Here is a 20,105-nt window from a genome sequence, read left to right as displayed (position 1 = left end):
TCCAAAAAACATACTCCATGATTCCTGTTCTACTGGATAAACTGTAGAAAATGCAAACGAATTTATAGTTACAGAGAAATCAGAGGATGGAAAAGTAAAGTGGGCAAGAGGGGGGATTACACAGTTTGGGGGACAATTAAAATGTTTACTATTGTGATTGTGTTGTTGTGTAAACAGTGATGTTAAACAAAAAGGGGAAAAGGCATGGGCTGTAGAGCCAGGGAGACCCGGGGTGGGACCTAGGCTCTGTCTCCCACTGGTTGACAGTCTCTAGGCAGGCCATCCAGTGTCTCTGGGCTAACTTTTCTCCTCTGTAGGTGGGAAGCTTAGTACTTGCCTCCGGGATTAATGTGAGGATCCAATATGTTAAGAGGCCGGCACCTTGCTGGGCACATAGTAGCCTGGCAGTGGATGTTAGCGCCCTGCCCTCCCCTGTCCAGGGCTTTGGACGTGGGAGTACGTATATGTGCGCTGACTGCCTAGCTGATTTAATTACCGACCAACCAAATAAAGGGATGGATGTGTTGGTGGATAGATGGGTGGGTAGATGGATAGATGAGTGGACTGGGAGACAAATATCTAACTGAATCAACAAATAAATCCATGGGTGGATGACCAAATGGATAGCTGAAAACATCAAGGAGCAAACGAATGTCTGAATGAATGAATAACGAATGGAGTGAGCACGTCACTAAATGAGTGGCAAGAGGGACATGGCAGTAAATGACCGTCCTCCTTCAGCCCAGAGGCCCACCCTCCCCCCGGCCTTTGTGCTGTGCGTAAGGCACCAGTTACCTTGCAGGCTCTCTCTTAGCGGCAGGCGGATGCCCCTGCCAGGTAACCAGGGTAACCTGGTGCCTGAAGAGAAGCAGCATCTGGCTCCTTGGAAGTCCCGTCTCGGCCTATCTTGGCAACAAGGACAAACGTTCTGGGACTGCACAGACCGGAGACAGTGCCCCCTCTGAGCGGCCAGTGGCCAAGCTCAGGCCTTGGGCTGAGGTGGTGTCCTTGGTGGTCACCGACCTCCTGCTGAGGAAGGGGGCGTCACTAGTTCCACTAGAGAAGATGCAATGGCCTGAGCAAGCTAGGGAGGCGGGTTGGACCCCCAGGAAGGGGGGATCTGCAGAGAGCTGGGGCCTGGCCCCACCCTGCTGATGGTGAGCTTGTGGGTCAGGAGACGGCTCCGTCAGTCACAGCATCGCCCTCGGGGCAAGGAGCAAAGACCCATCTGTGAAGGCACTCTGACTGAGAGCCATTCACAGCGCGGGCCTCTTTCTTATAACCTCACTGGGAGGCAGCTGGGCAGTGCTTGCCTCTCCGTCAACCCATTTATAGATAAAGAGGCCCAGATAGGAGAAAAGGCTTGCCCAGGGTGCGAGAGAAACAGCAGAGAATGAAAAAAATTCCAGTCTCTCGATACCTCCACCCTTCTCTACAGGCTACAGGGGACTCAGTTACAAAGGGGGAGGAAGACACCCTCTGGCCACCCCAAAGAGGTTGCTTTTTGTTGCTGTTCCTCTAAAATTGTACTGAACCTGTTGCCTGGTCACTTCCCCAACTAGCTGAGAGGAATCTGTCTCTGAAGCCTCAGGTCAGTTTGTTCAGGTCCCTCTTTTCTCCTCCCTGAGTTGCAGTTATTTAAGTCCTGTCTTCTCTGTGCTACTGGGAGTGATCACCTCAGTGGAGAGCCCGGCCTCTTCCCCCTCCCCTGTCCTCCCCCCATGCCTGGCACATGTAACACAGTCTGCAGTAGCCACCAAAGGTTCCACAGCAAGTTAGGGAAAGAGCTGGGTGGCCCAAAGATACGCAGCCCAATAAGACACAGTCCGTTTTGTCAGGAGGTGAAAACAGAAGACTTCTAGAAACAACAGTGTCTTAACCCAAAAGTACAGATTTCTTTTCTTTTCTTTTTTTACTTTTACTTGCATTTATTTTTTGTGGCATTTATTCCCAGGCCATAAGTTTTTGTTTCTTCTGTTTCTTCTGGGATATCTTTTTCTTCTGGGCAATCTCCACTTCTGGTTTAGGAACCATCTGTTCCTTTTCAGTAAGGAGCATCTCAATGTGGCAGGGAGAGCTCATGTATGGGTTGACCCGACCATGAGCTCTGTAAGTCCTGCGCGGCATCCTGGGGGCTTTGTTCACCTGGATGTGCTCCATGACCAGAGTATCTACATCTAAGCCCTGAAGTTCAGCATTACTCTCTGCATTTTTGAGCACGTGAAGTAAAAAATTCAGCACTCTTTTTGGGCCACTGACCCTGCATCCAGCCCCACTGTTTGGCCTGGGCACACCTACCAACTCCACCACTGCAACAGCAGAACGGCACACATTGCTTCTTTAAAGTGACATCCTTCAGATACTTGGTGGCTTTTCGGATATGCATACCCTTAATGGCCTGGGCAGTTTCAGAGCGATCTTAAAGTGAACACGAAGATTTGAACCTCTTGACTTGCATGATTTTGTGGGGTTTTCTGGGTCAAGTGAATAGCGAACCATTTTTAGAAGTCACCTCAGGCCACTTACCGGGAAAAGCCAGACTTCTAAAGGTGGGATTCTGGGCAGTTGGATGGGCCTGGGGACAGATAATTAGGCCACAGGCTCTTTTCAGAGGTTTCATCACATGGTCATTACTAACTCCGTCCAGGCATAATTCTCCCTCAAGTGTATCACTTTCCATCTTTCTTAGGACAAACGTGCTCTTTTCTGTGCTCTATTGGCTTTTCATTCAGGAAGAGAGGGTAAAAATATCCTTTAATTTACCAAAATTGCTTTTTAAATGCATCAACCAACTCAGGACTATCGGGAAGATAATGGTTCTTTCCCCTCATAATGATGGAGTAAATTTCAGCCAAAATGAATTTAAACATTGTTCGTGGGCTATAGTTTTTTATTAATTTCATCAATCACGAGTAAGCCATTGACCTTCCACAGCTCCAAGCTGTTCTTAGAGCATCTCTTGCCTTGTTCAAAGCCAGCCTCAAACATAGTTTTCAGCTGGATAACAAGAGGTGGGTCTTTTTCTCCAGCAGGGCAGTGGCTGAGAGCTCTGGAGTCTGACGGTCCCAGGCTCATGTCCTGGCTCTGCTGCTTCTTGGCTCTGTGACTTAGAGATTGCTCTGTGCCTCTCTCCTTCCCTTATTTGTCAAGTGAAGATAAAGATGTTATCTGGAACTTTGCAGGGTTGTTTAAAGATTAAACGAAATGACGTATGTGAGGCACTTATCAAGGGGTCTGTCACATAGTAAACTCAATGAACTTTAGTTATTGTTATTATTCTAATACAAACATGGCATTATGTTTATTTTGTTGTCACAAGGTCTCATGGTGTATCTCTCCATCCTTTATCCCTTTATCAAGCCTTTATCTCTTATGGTTTGGCTACTCCCTCCCCACATCTTCCAGTGGTGGTTGGGTTGCTACTGAGGGCAGGAGAACCAGGCAATGTTCCCTGTTGCATGGCATAGGAGGTGCAGCTGGAAGATGGGCTATGGGCCCTGCCTGTGGGCTAAACGGGTGGCCAGCATATCCTGGTGCGTGTGCTTGGAGCTCAATTCCACAGGCGCCCAGTGAGGCCAGGTGCACCCAGCTCGGAGATTCTGCAGGAGAATCCTCCAGTCCCAAGCTTCTCCAACCACTAAGTACATCACTTCCCACCAAGCATCCGAGGTGGTATGTTGGGATACAGGAAAAACATACAATAAATGTGGTTGCTTTCCCAGAACACTGATGACTCTTAAAAGCTGGGGGGACAAACATAATTATTAATATTAAAACAAAGGGGCTTCCCTGGTGGTGCAGTGGTTGAGAGAGTCCGCCTGCCGATGCAGGGGACACGGGTTCGGGCCCCGGTCTGGGAGGATCCCACATGCCGTGGAGCAGCTGGGCCTGTGAGCCACAACTGCTGAGCCTGTGCGTCTGGAGCCTGTGCTCCGCGGCAGGAGATGCCGCGACAGTGAGGCCCGCACACCGCGATGAAGAGTGGCCCCCGCTTGCCACAGCTGGAGAGAGCCCTTGTGTGGAAGCGAAGACCCAACACAGACATAAATAGATAAATACATTTTTAAAAAAATTTTTTAAAAAAGAAGACAGCACTTGGACCTATGAGCCTTTGAAAATGATTAAAGCCAGAAAAAAAAATCTATTAGCTTCAAAATTAAAAAATGGCAATATTGGAATTAATAAACATTTAATTATATGCCCACCCATAATGTAACATTTTGTCAACTTCCTTAATTGCTGAGTTCCTTAATTGAGTGGTCGAACATCTTGACGTTTAAAGATAACAGAGATTAGATTTCTTTCACTTCCCAAAATGTTCCCAAACATATATGACTACTAAGAAATCATAGATATTATACACTAGATATTTATCACAGCTAAATAATTTCAAAAGCAAAATGATAAAAACTTTCAAAATTTGTAGCAAAACAGCTTAGCTTTGATGTGGAACGGGCTGAGTTTTAATATATTTGATGTGATAAGGAGCAAAGCCTCTGAAAGTAAGATTAGGTCCAAGATGATCTTAAAATTGTCCTGCACTTGTGGCATGATCCCACAAGAGCAGGTTACGTTTCAGGCTGGTCAGAGTCAGTTGCCCAGCCACAGGCAGCAAGCACCCCCTGCACGCAGTATTGGGATCCAGTGCATTGAGTGACTGAGCTGAGGCAGTGTCGAGCTGACTACCTGATTTTCTTGCATAAAATTTCCATTTCCATATGGAATCTCATTTTCTGACTGCCTTCCTTGTCAACTCTGGGCTGGGTTTGTACATCTCCCAATTCTGAAGATACTTAAAAGGGGATGGGGGAGGAGGAAAGTATTATCGGCTCTTCCTCCCACCTGGGCAATATACTGGAATTCACAGGATTTGCTCATTGGAGGGAATCTACCGGGGCATTTAGCAAACACCTACTAAAGGCTCAGATCAAGAACGTTTGGCATTTTGACGACTGGCTCCCAACTTCCAGAAGGAGATGACCTTGTATAAAGAAAGGAGTCCTCAGGCTCGCTCCCCTCCCCCTGGCCTCTCATGGCTCCACACATTTTGAAATTCTAGAATCGCTCAGGATGCCCTGTTCTGAGAATGGTGTTCAGAGGAAAACTCATAGTGATGTTAAGACCCTTTTGTGAGATCTTCCTAAACACCGAGTGACCAGGAGGAACTTTCCAGAGTCTCCTTAACATTTGACTAGAGGAGGCAGCCCAGCTTGAGAAGAGAGAACAGGCAGAGTGGTGGTGAGGACAGAAAGATGCCATCCGTGACAATGCTACAAAACCAGGCCGCGGAGGAAGTGGGGAGAGAAAGACCCTGAAGGAGACACACTTCCCTCTCCCGCCCCGGTCTCTTCAGCCCCTCGGGGAAGAGGAAACTGTAGTGTGGCAGGAGTACCAGGTCGATTCTTGCAGAGCGTTCCGCTGACCCTGGCTCAGGCCATCCTGATGGAAAATCACTTCCCGGGTTTCCTGTGCCTTTTCCACTTGGCTAGTTTCTGAGATTTTCCAGCCCACTGAGCAGTGGATTTAGATGTGCAACGAGAAGAAAATATGAGAGAGTGATGGGGCAGAGAGAGCCTGGAGGGATTCAGGGAAGCCACCCTGGGGGTGACCCGGAGCTGAGACCTGATGAGTAGAGGCCAGCTGTCTGAGGACCCGGGGAAGAATGTTCTAGGCAGAGAACAGAAAGCGCAAGGGCTCAGAGCAGGGATTCAATGTTCAAGCAGCAGGAAGAAACATGGGGTGGTGGGAGGTATGGAGAGCAGGTGAGGGCGTAACGTGAATCCACCAGGATGGTGAAGCGTGCCCCCCAGGATCGCGGCGGCCGAGGCAAGGAGTTGAGATCACATTCATCGTATTCGATAAGGGTTGCCAGATAAAATATAGGACACCCAGTTAAATTTGAATTTCAGATAAGTTTTACACTAAACAATTATTCATGTGTTATCTGGAATTCAAATTTAACTGGCATCCTGTATTTTTACTTGGGAAATGTATTTCCAAGTCCTATTTGAAAGGCAGTAGAGGGTTTTAAAGCAATGAAATGACAACCTGATCCAATTTATAGCCTAGTTGGGTTGTTGGACCTGCCACGTGGACCGTGGGCTGTGGTGGGGCAGATGGAGAAGTGGGAATTGCAGACAGGGAGGGAGAAGAGGCTGCCTGAGCAGGCGCCTTGACCCAAGGAACGCAGGTGAGGTGAGTGTACGCTCGCAAGGAAGAGGCCCGAGGCCACCCACTTGGGGTTTGTTGACTGAATAATTAAGCAGAGGGGACCCCAATCCTTAGTCCAGCCCCTGGATGGCAGGGCGCCCTTGCCATCAGCTGCAGGGCTGCTGGGTTAACAGAACTGTCCGAGGCACCTGGAGCACGAGAAGCCTGTGACATCCAGCGTCCCGCTCTGCCACCGTGGTTGACGGTTCTCCAAGTGGACTCAGAATGCGTGTGGCCAAGAGGAGGAGGAATTCCCAGAGACTCATACATGAGTTCCAGGGAATAAGCCAAGTTATGAAATGTTAGGTGTGGTCACACCTGTGCAGGGAGGGGTGGCCGTGAACCAGGTCAGTGGAGCTTCCAGGGAACAGGTGTCCCGGAGAGAAACTTTGATGGGTGACAGGAAGGCCAGACAGTAGCCTGAGGGTCCTAAGGCCTCATCAGTGGCACCGTCGCACGCTGTCCAAATGCCAAGAGCCGGTGTTCACCACCCCTGCAGGGCTCACTTCATTATTTCTGTGAGGAAGTTTCAGGGGAAATTTGTGTCTTCTGGCTCAAACCTCTTAGTGATGCCTGTGGCCCGCAAGGCCCCAAGGGGGACGTTTCTCCACTGCCACCTGCACAGCGACCCAGGTGGAGGTTGAGATCAGCCAGCGGTCTTGAGCTGCAGGCTTCAGGCTGCAGGACGTGCCAGGCAGTGTCTCCTGCACTGCAGCCAGGCCGTGGTGCGTCTAGAAGTGGGGCCAATGCTCCCTACTTCCTCTGTGTCCTGCCTTGTCGCTGGGCCTCAGAGCAGCACAGCCGGTCCCATGCAAATAGACACCTGCAGGCTGCCACCCTGCTGGCTTATCAGCCACACCCACTGACATTGGCCTCACCTGCTCTGGCCACATTACAGCAAATCCTTCCATTTGTGGAGGACTTTATATTTACACATCATCCTGTATTCATTTCCTGTGGCTGCTGTAATGAATTACCACAATCTCAGTGACATAAAACAACACACATTTATCCTCTTACAGTTATGATGGCCAGTGTCACTGGGGTAAAGTCGAGGTGTCAGCAGGGCTGGTTCTTCCTGAGGGCTCCTCACCTCCTCTACCTTCTAGAGTCTGCTAGCATTCCCTGGCTTGTGGCCGCATCACTCCAATCTCTTCCTTCCACAGTCTCCTCACCTTCCACCTCTCCGACCTGCTGCCTCCCTCTTATAAAGACCCCGATGCCTACTTCAGACCCACCTGGATAATCCAGGATAACCTCACCAGCTCAAAATCCTTAATTTAATCACACCTGCGAAGTTCATTTTGCCGTGTAAGGTAACATTCAGAGGTCCTGGGGATTAGGACATGGATATCTTTGAGCCATTATTCTGCCTACCACACACCCCCATTCATCATATCATCTCATCTTCGCAGTGGCTCTGGGAGGATAAAAAACTGAGGCTCAGAAAGGTTAGGTGAGTTGCTGAAAGTCACACAGCTAGAAAGTTGTAGGAAAGGGGAGGTGGAATCCAGGTCTTTGTGATTCTAACTGAATTTAACAGATTATGTCATCATGTAAGAGGAAAACAAGGCACTTCAACATGACAGAGGTCTTCGGCTTTTCCCTCTGAGATTTCTGCTCCTCAACGTTCCCGGGCAGGCCTTTGTCCCTCCTTCTTTTTTCAGGGGTTAAGAGTTGAGTGTCTGTCTGAGCACAAAGGGAACACCTGCAGCCTGTCCTAGTTCAGGGAGTGACCCACATTTGAAGAAAGAGCTCAGCAAGCCACAGCTGGGTCTCTGGTCTTTATGGCAGTTTGAGGGTTTCTCACACGCACGCTCACATGTGGTTTGGTAAATGATTTTCTCAATTAACCCATGAGTTAATAAGCTTCCTGTTAATTAAGGAGATGTCCCAGACCCCAGGGACCTTCAGCCTTGATTCAATGGCCAGGAGAAGGGGGAAAAATAGTGACTCATCTCTTGGGTACTGAACCGGCAGAAAAAAAAGACGCGGGGGCAATATTATTTTGTTTTAAGTAAGGCATTATAGATTCAATATTTAGTTGGTGTTAGAGGGGGGACAGCAAGTATTATTCACTCCTTGGGTATCTCAAGGGCGCATAAAGGGACAGTTGCACCTGCCTGCCAGGAAACATGCTCAGGTCCCAGTAAGACACTGGGTGACCCATGCAGAGCTTGCTGGGGAAGCCAAGCAGTTGGCCATGCTGTTCAGTGATGCAGAGATAAAGAGAAGTTAATCACTGTGTTCGAGACTCGCTGAGCCCTTTCTGGTGTTCTGGGTGGACACATGACAGCTCCCCTGCCGCCAGCTGCCATCCCATCCCACGCCCATGGAGCCTGGCTTCCTGCTGGTTTTGTGTGATGCTGGGCCTGATGGGCCCCTCTCCTTAACGGAGTCCAGGAGCCTATCAGGCCCCTTTGTTCGGGTGAGAAATGGGTCCGGGGAAGATGTCGCTGGGTGGCCAAGAAACCAGGAAATCTTGTTCAGTGAAATAAATGTTAAAGCTATCTTTGCTTTATGTCACAACAGCTCCGAGAATGGACTCACCTGCCTCTCAAACGTGGCTGGCAGGAAGGGACTGGGACACAGAGAAGCAGGAAAGCTCATCGCTGCTGGCAGGAAGAAAACCTGTGGCATCCACTGTAGAGAGCGATTTTATGTGATCGAACTGAAGTTGCACATGCCCTTGGACCCACCGATTTCATATTAAAATATATTTAAAATATGCATGTTTTAAGGGGATCACACATGCTTTTAGAATTTTTGTGTTTCCAGTTATTGGTATATTCTGGAAATCTTGCCACTAGAATGCTTCAACAATAGCTTCTCAATGATTGCATAGTGTACAGTATTCTAATTCCTACTGTTGGACAGCTAAGATCATGCTGACGTTCTGCACTATAAACAATGCTGCAAGGAACACCTTCGTAACTGAATCATTGGCTCTTTTCTGGATTTTGCTTTCACCAGTATAAATGCCTAAAGTGTATTTGTTCAATCAAAAGAGCATGTTTTTCAGTATTATTGCTGGGTAATAAGCTGCCCCAAAACTCAGTGGCTTAAAAAAACAATTATTGGGCTTCCCTGGTGGCACAGTGGTTGAGAGTCCGCCTGCCGATGCAGGGGACACGGGTTCGTGCCCCGGTACGGGCGGATCCCACATGCCGCGGAGCGGCTGGGCCCGTGAGCCATGGCCGCTGAGCCTGCGCGTCCGGAGCCTGTGCTCCGCCAAGGGAGAGGCCACAATAGTGAGAGGCCCGCGTACCACAAAAAAAAACAACAAAAAACCACAATTATTTCTCAAGGGATAGAGTGGGAGGTTGGGGTGAGCAGATGTAAGCTATTATATATGGAATGGATAAACAACAAGGTCCTACTGTATAGCATAGAGAACTATATTCAATATCCTATGATAAACCGTAATGGAAAAGAATAGTTAAGAAAAAGAATGTATATACATACATATATATATATATATATATATGTATATATATATATACACACACATACATATCTGAATCACTTTGCTGTATAGCAGAAATTAACACAACATTGTAAATCAACTATACTTCAATTTCTTAAAATTGATTAAAAAATTAATTATTTCTCATGATTCTGAGGGTTGGCTGGAGAAGTCCTTTTCGGTGGAATTTCCTTCTGGGGTCACTCACGTGGCTGTGTTCCTCTGGAGGGGGTACTAGGTTCCTTCTGGGGTCACTCACGTGGCTGTGCTCCTCTGGAGGGGGCACTAGGCTGGAAGGTTTCAGGCGGCCTCAGTCACAGGTCTGGCTGTTGGTGCTGGTAGTTGGCTGAAACCTCAATTCTCCACGTGGCCTCTCAGCCTCCAGCAAGCTAGCCCGGGCTGCAACGTGGTGTGGTCCCGGGGCTCCCAGAGGACAAGGGTGGTGGTGCAAGCCCATTATGGTCCAGACTCCTGAACCATAAGGGGTTCATGATGTTACTTCTGCCACATTCTATTGGCCAAAGCAAGGCCCAGGGCCAGCCCAGATTCAAGAGGGTGGAGAAATGGTCTCCATCTCTTGATGAGTGGAGCAGCGAGGCCAAGGGGCACAGACACAGGGAGGTGGGATTCACTGGGGCCGTTATTATAATGATATACCACAGTCACTTACATCCTAAGCCCTTTTCTAAAGTGTTCCAAATTGTCCTCAGAAAGACAGTACCAATCTATACTGCCACCAGCCAGCGTCCTTTGGGAATATTTATTTTTTAAAAAACTGGGGCAACCACTTCTGGAAGAATGCACACAATCTGTGATAGAAGAGGAGGTTTCTGTCTCCTGAGTGGTCACAGTCATACCCCTGGGTGGTCACCTGGGGACCTGGCAGCATAGCCAACATTCCCGCAGGGCAGTTGAGGGATGGTCATTCCCTTTGGGCAGAGCAGGAGCTGAGCTCCGTCTCTCCCCGTCTGTCTGTTTGGCCACCATCTCCACGGCTGTCACTCCTGCCCAAGCCCCCTCACCTCTCCCAGATCACCACAAAAGCCTCTTAAACGTTAAGCCTCATTCCCACTCTGCCAGCCCCCCACTCCTTTGCCATGCATCGTTCAGAATGACTTTTTCAAAACACAGATTTGGTTCGCAAGTCCCCCCGATGTCCAATCCACCACGACTCCAGCTGTTTCTGCCTGCTCCCCTGCCTCTGGCCACTTGGCCTTCTTCCTCGTCTTCTAAAGGAGTCGGCTCCCCAGCTCACGTTCTAGTCTGGACCGAATCTTCTCCTGACCCCCAACTTTTCCTTTTTTAAAAAACAGCTTTGGGACTTTCATGGTGGCACAGTGGTTAAGAATCTACCTGCCAACGCAGAGGACACGGGTTCGAGCCCTGGTCCGGGAAGATCCCACATGCCATGGAGCAACTAAGCCTGTGCGCCACAACTACTGAGACTGCGCTCTAGAGCTCGTGATCCACAACTATTGAGCCCGAGTGCTGCAACTACTGAAGCCCGCATGCCTGGAGCCCGTGCTCCGCAACAAGAGAAGCCACCGCGATGAGAAGCCCACGTACCGCAACGAAGAGTAGCCCCTGCTCGCCGCAACTAGAGAAAGCCCATGTGCAGCAACGAAGACCCAACACAGGCAAAAGTAAATAAATAAAGTAAATAAATGAAAAAAAAAACAGCTTTGCTGAGATATAATTCATGTATCATACAACTCACCCATTTAAATGTCCAGTTCAATAGTTTTTTAGTATATTTACAGTTTTGCAACCATCACCATCAGTCAATTTAGAACATTTTCATCGTCTCAGACGGGAACCCTGTACCCTTTAGCTGTCACCCTCCCTCTCTCCCCAGCCTCTTCCTCCCTCCAGCCCTAAGCAACCACTTATCTACTTTCTGTCTCTGCATATTTTCCTGTTCTGGACATTTCACATGAAAGGGATCATATAATATGTGGCTTTTTTGTGACTGGTTTCTTTCACTTAACATCATGTTTTCGAGGTTCATCCACCTTATGGCATGTACTGTACTTCATTCCCTTTTACAGCTGAATAATATTCCATCGTATGGATCTACCACATTTTTTTAACCATTTGTCAGCTGATAGACATTTGGGTTCTTTTCACCTTTTGGCTACTATGAATAGTGAACATTTGTGCCCAAGTTTCTGTAGAGACATATGTCTTTGTGCGTCTTGGGTATATACTTGGTGGAATTGCTGGATCATACGGCAACTCTATGTTTAATCATTTGAGGAACTGCCAGATTGTTTTCCAAAGTGGCTGTACCATTTCACAGCATATGAGGGTTCCGATTTCTCCATCCAAACCCATTTTAATTCCACTCATGAGAATTCCCTGGTGGTCCAGTGGTTAGGACTCTGCACTTCCATCGCAGGGGGCACAGGTACAATCCCTGGTTGAGGAACTAAGATTCCACAAGCCACGTGGCACAGCAGGAAAAAAAAAAAAAATCTCACTCATACTTCATGTCTCAGCTTAAGGGCTACTTCCGTGCAAAGACCCCTCCCTGGGCCTCGCATGCCCTCCTGGGCTCTAGGTCAGCTTCTTTGCTTTAAGCTTTCAAGTAACTGGGCTTCCTCGCTTCAGGGCGCTGAAGCATTGCTTAGTGCAATGATTCCATCAACACCTGTCTCTCTCCACACTGTGGGCTCCATGAGGGCAGAGGCTGTCTGTGTTGTTCACCTTTGAAGCCCTAACCCACGCCTGGCCCACAGCAGCCAGCCGCCCATGAGAAATCTGTAGAATGAACGTCAGGGGCTGAAAGCGCAAAGGGCACATAACTCACTCAGAGTCACCAAATGGAGCCATGGGAGCCTTGCGTCCTATTCCACCCTGTCCAATGCGGTAGCCACCAGCCAAATGTGGCCACCGAACACTTGAAATGTGGCCAATGCCACTGAGAAATTAAGTTGTTGATTTTATTTCACTTTAATAAATTGAAATTTAAATAACTGTCAGTGCAGGTAGGAGTGGGGTAACACTGGGACTCCTGATAGAGAGCTGAGTTCTGCTTCCCTGGCATTAGAACCTTCCTTTCCCCCAACATGCTTCTCCCTGCCCCTGAGGAGGTAGCCTTCGCCCAGCAGTCCAGGCAAATGTTTGTGGTGACTGCAGGCTGAGCCTCAGGCATGGCCACTGATGCTTCCTTCTCCGGGCCTTGGGGAGAGACTAAAAGACTCAGTACTCTGGAGGGTCTCTAGAAATTGGAAGGTCCCAGTCCTGTTCCGTGGTTGGTACCTTTGCTACCCTGTTCCTTCTACTTGCATTTATGGTGATTTAAATGTAAATACATTAAGATGAAATAAACTTAAAAACTCAATTTCCTAGTCACACTAGCCACATTTCAGTGCTCTGTGGTTACATGGGGCTAGTGGCCACCATATTGGACAGGGTGGATATAGGACATTTCCATCACTGCCGAAAGTTCTACTGGATAGCACTGCCCTAGAGGTTTCCCTACAGAGGGTTCTCTCCTCTCTGTCTCCCACAGGATACTCTGTCCTCACTGCTTCTCAGCTCTCAAGGCCTCAGATCCTGTGGGCCAGCCTCCAACACATCCTATGCCATCCTCCTGTGTGCACATGGGGCTGGGACTTCCCCCACCCAGTTCCTGGGGAGCCCGTCTTTCTCCCCAGCAGCTTGGCAGGCCCCAGCACATCCCCTTCTCATCTTAGGCTTACAAGAGCAAAAATGTCCTCTCTCATCTGGTACTCTAGCCTCCAGGATACCAAACCCCCTAAAGAAGAGTGAGGATAAAAGCCCTTCTTGCTCTTCCCGATGAGCTCATAGGAAAATAAGACAGTTCATTTCTTCCCCAGGTCCTACTTTTCCTGGTCATAGGCACAGCCATTCACTTCTGTTCTTCTGCTCTCCTGGAATCAGAGGACTCAATGAATGATTGCAGCTGGGAAGGTCTACCAAGAGTGCCTAGCTCGACCTTTCATTTTGCATAAGGGGAAGAAGGCCCAGAAGAGAAAAAGGACTTGCCCAAGATCACAGAGCATCCATCTTGACCTAATAAATACTGAATGACTCCAAATAATGAGGAGGAACAGAGATAAATTGTATCAACCTCCTACTATGTGTTGGGTGCTTTACCAATCACACATCAACTTATTTAACACCACAGGTCTGATGGCCCACTTCAGATTAGACTCTGAGGTTCAGAGAGGTTAGGTGACTTGCCTAAAGCAACACAGCTAGTAAGGGACAGAGCTAGGACTCAAACCCTTGTCTTGCTACTTCATGACTTAAAAGAGTTGCTGGGCCATCTTTGTTGGAGGGGAGGGTCTGGGGAGGTGAGCCAGATGGTGGGTGATAGGAGAAGCAAACACAGAGAAGGTCATGGACATGGCACATAATACGTTAGGCTGACCAACACTCATGGTCACTGCTTTTGGCCTGGTGACTGTGGACTTTTTAAATTCTAGTCTAAGAAGTTCTCACTTGTAAGGAGGGCTTGTAAGATCATCTTAAGAATTTTTGTCTCAAGACTTCTACTTCCCAGGTTCAGAGATTTTGTGATGTGAACACTGTAGATGTTTGAATGACCACAGTCTCATCTGGGATGTAAAAAAAAAAGTTCACTTTGAACCACTAAGCAAGGAAGACCCTGCAAGATGAGCTTTTAAGTTGCAAATTTCTGCCACTGAAATTCTGGTTCCCAGTTTTGAGGCAGACCTCGCCCCCTAGTGGAAAGGGGTGGACTCTGCATTATAGTAAATGGTCCACCCACAGGAGGGTGCCTCCTTGAAGTTCTATATTTCATAATACAGGAAATTTGGTTTTAAAAATAAAATCATCCAGTGTGGTGAAATAGATTCACAGCTTTGTTGTTGTTATTGGATTTTTTTTTCACTGGAGAAGAAAGACAGTCGGGTATGTGGGGTACGGTGGGGACCCCTGCTATGGAATCAACATTTTCAGATCGATCTGAGTTGTTTCTGGGAGTGATCCCAGACCTCCCGCATCACGACTTCCCCAAAGCCTGGGAGTTAAAGTGCAGGTTCCTGGGTGTCTCCTAGGCTGCAAAGTCAGCCTTCACAGCTGGGGGGCCAGGGGTCCATTTGCACCAGCAACCAGGAGATTCTGGTGAAGATTCAGTCCAAGAGTCCTGGACCTGGACATGAGCCTGTTCTCAGCTGTTTCAGCTTCACCTGTACCATTTCCCAGCAACCCTCCACCTGCAAGGACACTGCTCATCCTCCATGGCCCATTTACCTGCCACCTCCTCAGTGAGACCACCCTTGCCCTGTCCCAACGCCCCCAGCGGAATCAAATGTGATTTCCCATGTGACGGCACCCTGCCCAGCACGGCCCAGCATGCCCAGATGCTCCGCGCACAGTTCTGTCGGGCATGTAGTAGGTGTTCAATAAATACTTGAATTAAGCACCTTAAAACTTTTCCCCTCGGGACTTCCCTGGTGGCGCAGCGGTTAAGAATCCGCCTGCCAATGCCGGGGACACGGGTTCGAGCCCTGGTCTGGGAAGATCCCACATGCCGCGGAGCAACAAAGCCCGTGCACCACAACTACTGAGCCCGCGCGCCTAGAGCCCGTGAGCCGCAACTACTGAGCCCACGTGCCTAGAGCCCGTGCTCCGCAAAGAGAGAAGCCACCGCAATGAGAAGCCTGCGCACCGCAATGAAGAGTAGCCCCTGCTCGCCACAACTAGAGAAAGCTCGCGCACAGCAACAAAAATCCAATGCAGCCAAATAAATAAATAAATAAGTAAACTTTTCCCCTCTTCTCAGTGGCCTGTGGAGGGAAATGGAAACAGGTGAGCCGTGTGGCCAGGCCCGTGGTGGCCCCGGCTCTGCCACTCTGAGGAACCTGGATGTACAACTTCCTTATTCTCTGAAGCTCAGCTGCCACTCTTTTTAAAAATTTAATTAATTAATTAATTATTTTTGGCTGCATTGGGTCTTTGTTGCTGTGCGCAGGCTTTCTCTAGTTGTGGCGAGCGGGGGCTACTCTTCGTTGTGGTGCTCGGGCTTCTCATTGCAGTGGCTTCTCTTGTTGTGGAGCACGGGCTCCAGGCGCGTGGGCTTCATTCGTTGTGGCACATGGGCTCAGTAGTTGTGGCTCACAGGCTTAGTTGCTCCGCGGCATGTGGGATCTTCCTGGACCAGGGCTTGAACCCATGTCCTCTGCATTGGCAGGCGGATTCTTAACCACTGCACCAGCAGGGAAGCCCTCAGCTGCCACTCTTACTGACGTGGAAAATACACCTACATCACGGGGAGGGGGGGCAGTTGGGAGGATTCAGTGAGAGGGTGGGCGTCAAGTGTAACATCTTTAAACCAGAACTGTCACTCCAGCTCCCTGGGCCTGATTCCCCGCTCTTACAGTGAGGAGGTAGAAATGACATCATCTCCTGTCCCTGACGCCCCGAGTCCTTCTGCCTCAGGTGCCTCCATTCTCTGGCCCTTGAGGCAGGGGACGCAGCCCGGCCCGTCAGGCCCTTACTCCATCCTTTCTGGGGTTGCCTTTCTCCTACATCCCTGCCTTTTGGACCCTCACAGTGTGACTGGTCACCTTAGGGAGGCCTTTTTGGAATTGCTGTTCCGCGAGGTTGTCCCAATCCTGCAGACTCCGGGAGCTTGACATTGCATATTCCAAATAGCTGAGCCAGGACAGTGGTTTCCCATAGAAAGTGGACAGTCATTCATGTTTCAGCAGTGCTTCCAAACAGCCTCTTCTCTCTTGGACATCTACAGACTTGCTTTCAGAAGTTTTCCATTCTTATCCTCCCCATTATCCCCCAGGACCCTGGTGAAATGCCACGAGGCTGCTCTTTCTCCAGAGCCAGTGAGTCGAGCCGCACCCCGACATCTGCCCAGGGGCTGCTTACCGAGGGGCTGTTACACAAGTCGTGGCCGCAGGGATCATAGCCCCGAGGGAGGCCGAGGGGCTGCCTTATCCCCTTTTTATAGACAAGGAAGCACAGTTCACAGAGGGGAAATGACAAGTGACTTTTCCGACTTAGCACCATTAGTTTGGAGGCAAGGCAAATTCATCCCCGCCTTCTTCTCCTAAGGCTGTGCTTCTCTGTTAAAGAAATCATCTATCTGGAGAGAGAAAAAAAATCAGCTTCTAAGGAAAAACACATTGCATAATCCCATTTTGAATGGGAAGAAAACTCCAAGTGCATCTAAAGGTAATTCGGGAAGGTCACCTGCCAAACTTCTGAATGATGGGAGTCCCACTGGATTTTATTGTCTTCTTTGAATTTTCTCATTTTTCTTCAACAAGCTTGTTATTATATAGAAGTAACATTTCGTGTTATAAAAGGGGAAACGATCCTTATTTGAAAACAAACTACTGCTCCCTACGAAGACGTGGATGAATCTCTTAAACGTGATGTTGAACCAAAGGATGCAAGCATGGAAGAGAACAGGCTGCACGACTCTCTTCATTCAATATTCAAACTAAATGGCCGTTGTAACGAATGTGATAGTCAGATAGCGTTTACCTTCGAGGAACAGTGACTGGGAGGAAGTACAAGGAGGGAGGGGGGCATCTGGGGTGGTGACCATGCACTTTCTGGCTTTGATCTGGGTGCTGGAATATGGGGGTGTTCATCTGTGGTAATTCATCAACCTACGTCATAGATTTTTGGCATTGATTTTGATTTTTTTAAGATAGTCCACTAAAATACCATTAATCTGAATGACGGTGTATTTTGACACAAGGAGAGCGTCTCACTTGCCTTGCCCTGTCCCGGCCCTGCAGGGGTGGGAGGAATAATCGAGGCTGTGTTTTCCAACAGCCTATGCACTGGGTCACACCTGCCAACCCCTCAGAACCCTTTATATCAGGGACTTGTCTGGAAAGCCTAAAATACCCCAGGGATTTCAAACAGAATAAATATAATAGAGAACAGATCACACAGATGAAGGAAGACCTGAGAAGGCAAACAGGAGAATGAGGCACCCAGAGACCGGCAGGAAGTCTTCACCGGCCTGGAGCTGCAGGGGTACACAGATGAGGAGGCGTCACCAGAACAGAAGCAGAAGCAGGGCCATCTGATGGATCTGGAACCACGACAGGAGGCTGCCAGGTAGGAGCTGGGACAGCAGAGCAGAGCTGGAGCCATAGGGGAGACACAGCCACTGCTGGAAAATGCCCTCTGCAGCCGAGAGGGTGAGAAGTCCCCTGGCTTCCCTCAGTCTCTTATTCTTCAAGCTCCCATCACCATTTCCTATTGGCTGGGCCTGGCCAGATGCAAGCTAGGGAACAGAACTTGCAGGATGGGGCCTAGGACAGGCCCAACTCCCAGTTCGTTTGTCCAATTCTTCCACTGGTTCCCCTTCTCACCTTCCCACCAGCCCTCCTCTCTGCCAGCTCACTCTGCCCAGGGCATCAGTCCTCTGCTGGGAAGGCGGCTCCCTTAGCCCATGTCTGATTCTACGGTGATCATTAGACTAAATTTACCCACCTTGTTGTCTATACGGCATCAGCTGATGCTCCATCACTTTCCCAAAGACACCGGTTAACAGGCTGTGGTGGACACACCCTAAATCATCACACACCTTGTATAATCCTCTCCCCTTGAGTGTGGGTAGAACATATGACTTACTTCTAGCCCCGAGAACATGGCCAAGGTGATGCTATGTCACTCCCAAGATTACCTTGCGGTACGCACGGCTCTGTCTTAGCAGTCGACAGTGAGAGAGACTCTCCTGCTGGCCTTGAAGGACAAAGAGCCATGCTCTGAAATGTCTGTAGAGAGCACCATGTGGCAGGGAAGTACAGGGGCCTGTAGAACCTGGGTGGTCTTCTCTCGACAGCCGGTAAGCAGTCAGGCCCTCAGTCATACAGCTGCAAGGAAATGAATCTGCCAGCAACCTCATGAGCTTGGACGTGGGTTCTCCCCACTTGTGTCTTCAGATGAGAACACAGCCAGCTGCCACTGGATTGTAGACTTGACCCTGGGCAGGGGACCCAGCAAGGCTGCTTGGACTCCTGACCCACAACAACTGTGAAATAATAAGTATGTGTTGTTTAAGCCGCTACACTTTTGGTACTCTGCTACACTGCAACAGAAAACTAATCCACACGGTGCGAAAAAAGCCTCTCTTGCCTTGCTTTTTCCAAAACCTAAAGTTCCATTTAAAAAGGTGGGACAGTAACTAAGTCATGCCATACCTTATAACTGTTTACTTCCCTTCCTACCTCTTGTTCTGGCTGAGCCAAAACTGCCAGCGACAATGGCAAGGTGTGTTGTTCTGTGTGGCAAGCAGAGATGTATCACAAAAAGGGGAACCTTGGCGCTGCCAGTTGGAGTATGTTGTTACTGTTGATACCCCCATAGGAGTGCTTCCGAGAATGCATCAAGTTAGGGCTGGACTCAGGGAGCTTCGGGGTCGATGATGGCAATGGACTCATGGCTCTGATACTTTCCATCCTCCAACGATACAAATGGGAGTGCTATGGTCTGAATGTGTCTCCCCAGACTTCATATGTTGAATTCTAACCCCCAAAGGTAATGTCATTAGGAGGTGGGGCCTTTGGGAGGTGATTAGGTCATGAGGGAAAGGCAGGGCCTTCGTAAAATGGATTAGTGCCCTTATTAAAAGAGGCCCCAGGGAGCTCCCTGCCCCCTCCACCATGTGAGGACACAGCGAGAAGAAGCCGTCTATGAACCAGAAAGCAGGTTCTCATCAGACACCACGTGGAATCTGCTGGCACCTTGATCTTGGACTTCCAGCCTCCAGAACTGTGAGTAACAAATTTCTGTTGTTTATAAGCGCCCAGTCTGTGGTGTTTTGTTATAGCAGCCCAACAGACCAAGACAGTGGGCCAAAGTTCTGAGACCATTACTAACTCGGACAGTCAGCTGAATACTTGAGCAGTCCCTTTCATGTCGTTTTATTTCCTTTTACATGGACCAGTGGAAGAAAAAAAAATCCCATAGATTCTTCTGAAAACCGTTAAGATAATGAGAAGATGAATGAAAAACTTGCATAGATTGGGATGCCCACAGTTTGGATTTTCAAGGCCTAAAAGACGAAACAAAACAAAGCAAACGGGACTTTCAGGATAAACGCAATCACCCTCTAGAAGGGGAAAGAGGAAGAACTAGCAATTGTATAAGATGCTGCTTCTCAACTCTGGATGCACATTAAGAATCATGTAGGGAAGGTTTTTAAAATAAACCTTAAAAAAATTAAATATAACTTAAATACAATAAAGTGCCCCAATCCTAAGGATACAGCTTGATGGATTTTCACAAGTAAGCACTCCTGTGTGACCACCACCCTGATCATGATAAAGAACATTTCAGGTACCTCTGAAATCTCCTTCCATCCCCTCCTGGTCAGTATCCCAGCCTCCCCCACTCCCACCTCCACAAGGAAATTGCTATTCTGATTTCTAACATCATAGAGAATAACTAGAGGAGC

The 20,105-nt window shown here is 48.8% G+C and overlaps 1 protein-coding gene and 1 pseudogene across 1 annotated transcript in view; both read right to left on the bottom strand.

Annotated features, from left to right (window-relative positions):
- Nucleotides 1–759: 759 nt before the first annotated feature.
- On the bottom strand, nt 760–9,648 carry LOC125960945 (60S ribosomal protein L17-like; annotated as a pseudogene).
- An 85-nt stretch (nt 9,649–9,733) lies between these two features.
- The window catches only part of BTBD16 (BTB domain containing 16), a 54,046-nt gene continuing 43,674 nt past the window's right edge, over nt 9,734–20,105 (bottom strand). Inside the window, 1 exon segment of the mRNA XM_033420847.2 lies at nt 9,734–19,703. Coding sequence (XP_033276738.1) covers nt 19,635–19,703 — 69 coding nt within the window. The 3' untranslated portion in view covers nt 9,734–19,634.

This window comes from Orcinus orca, chromosome 14 (genome assembly GCF_937001465.1).
Source record: "Orcinus orca chromosome 14, mOrcOrc1.1, whole genome shotgun sequence".
Taxonomy (NCBI): Eukaryota; Metazoa; Chordata; class Mammalia; order Artiodactyla; family Delphinidae; genus Orcinus; species Orcinus orca.
The sequence above is the reverse complement of the archived record's forward strand: the minus strand, read 5'-3'. Positions and strand labels throughout refer to the sequence as shown.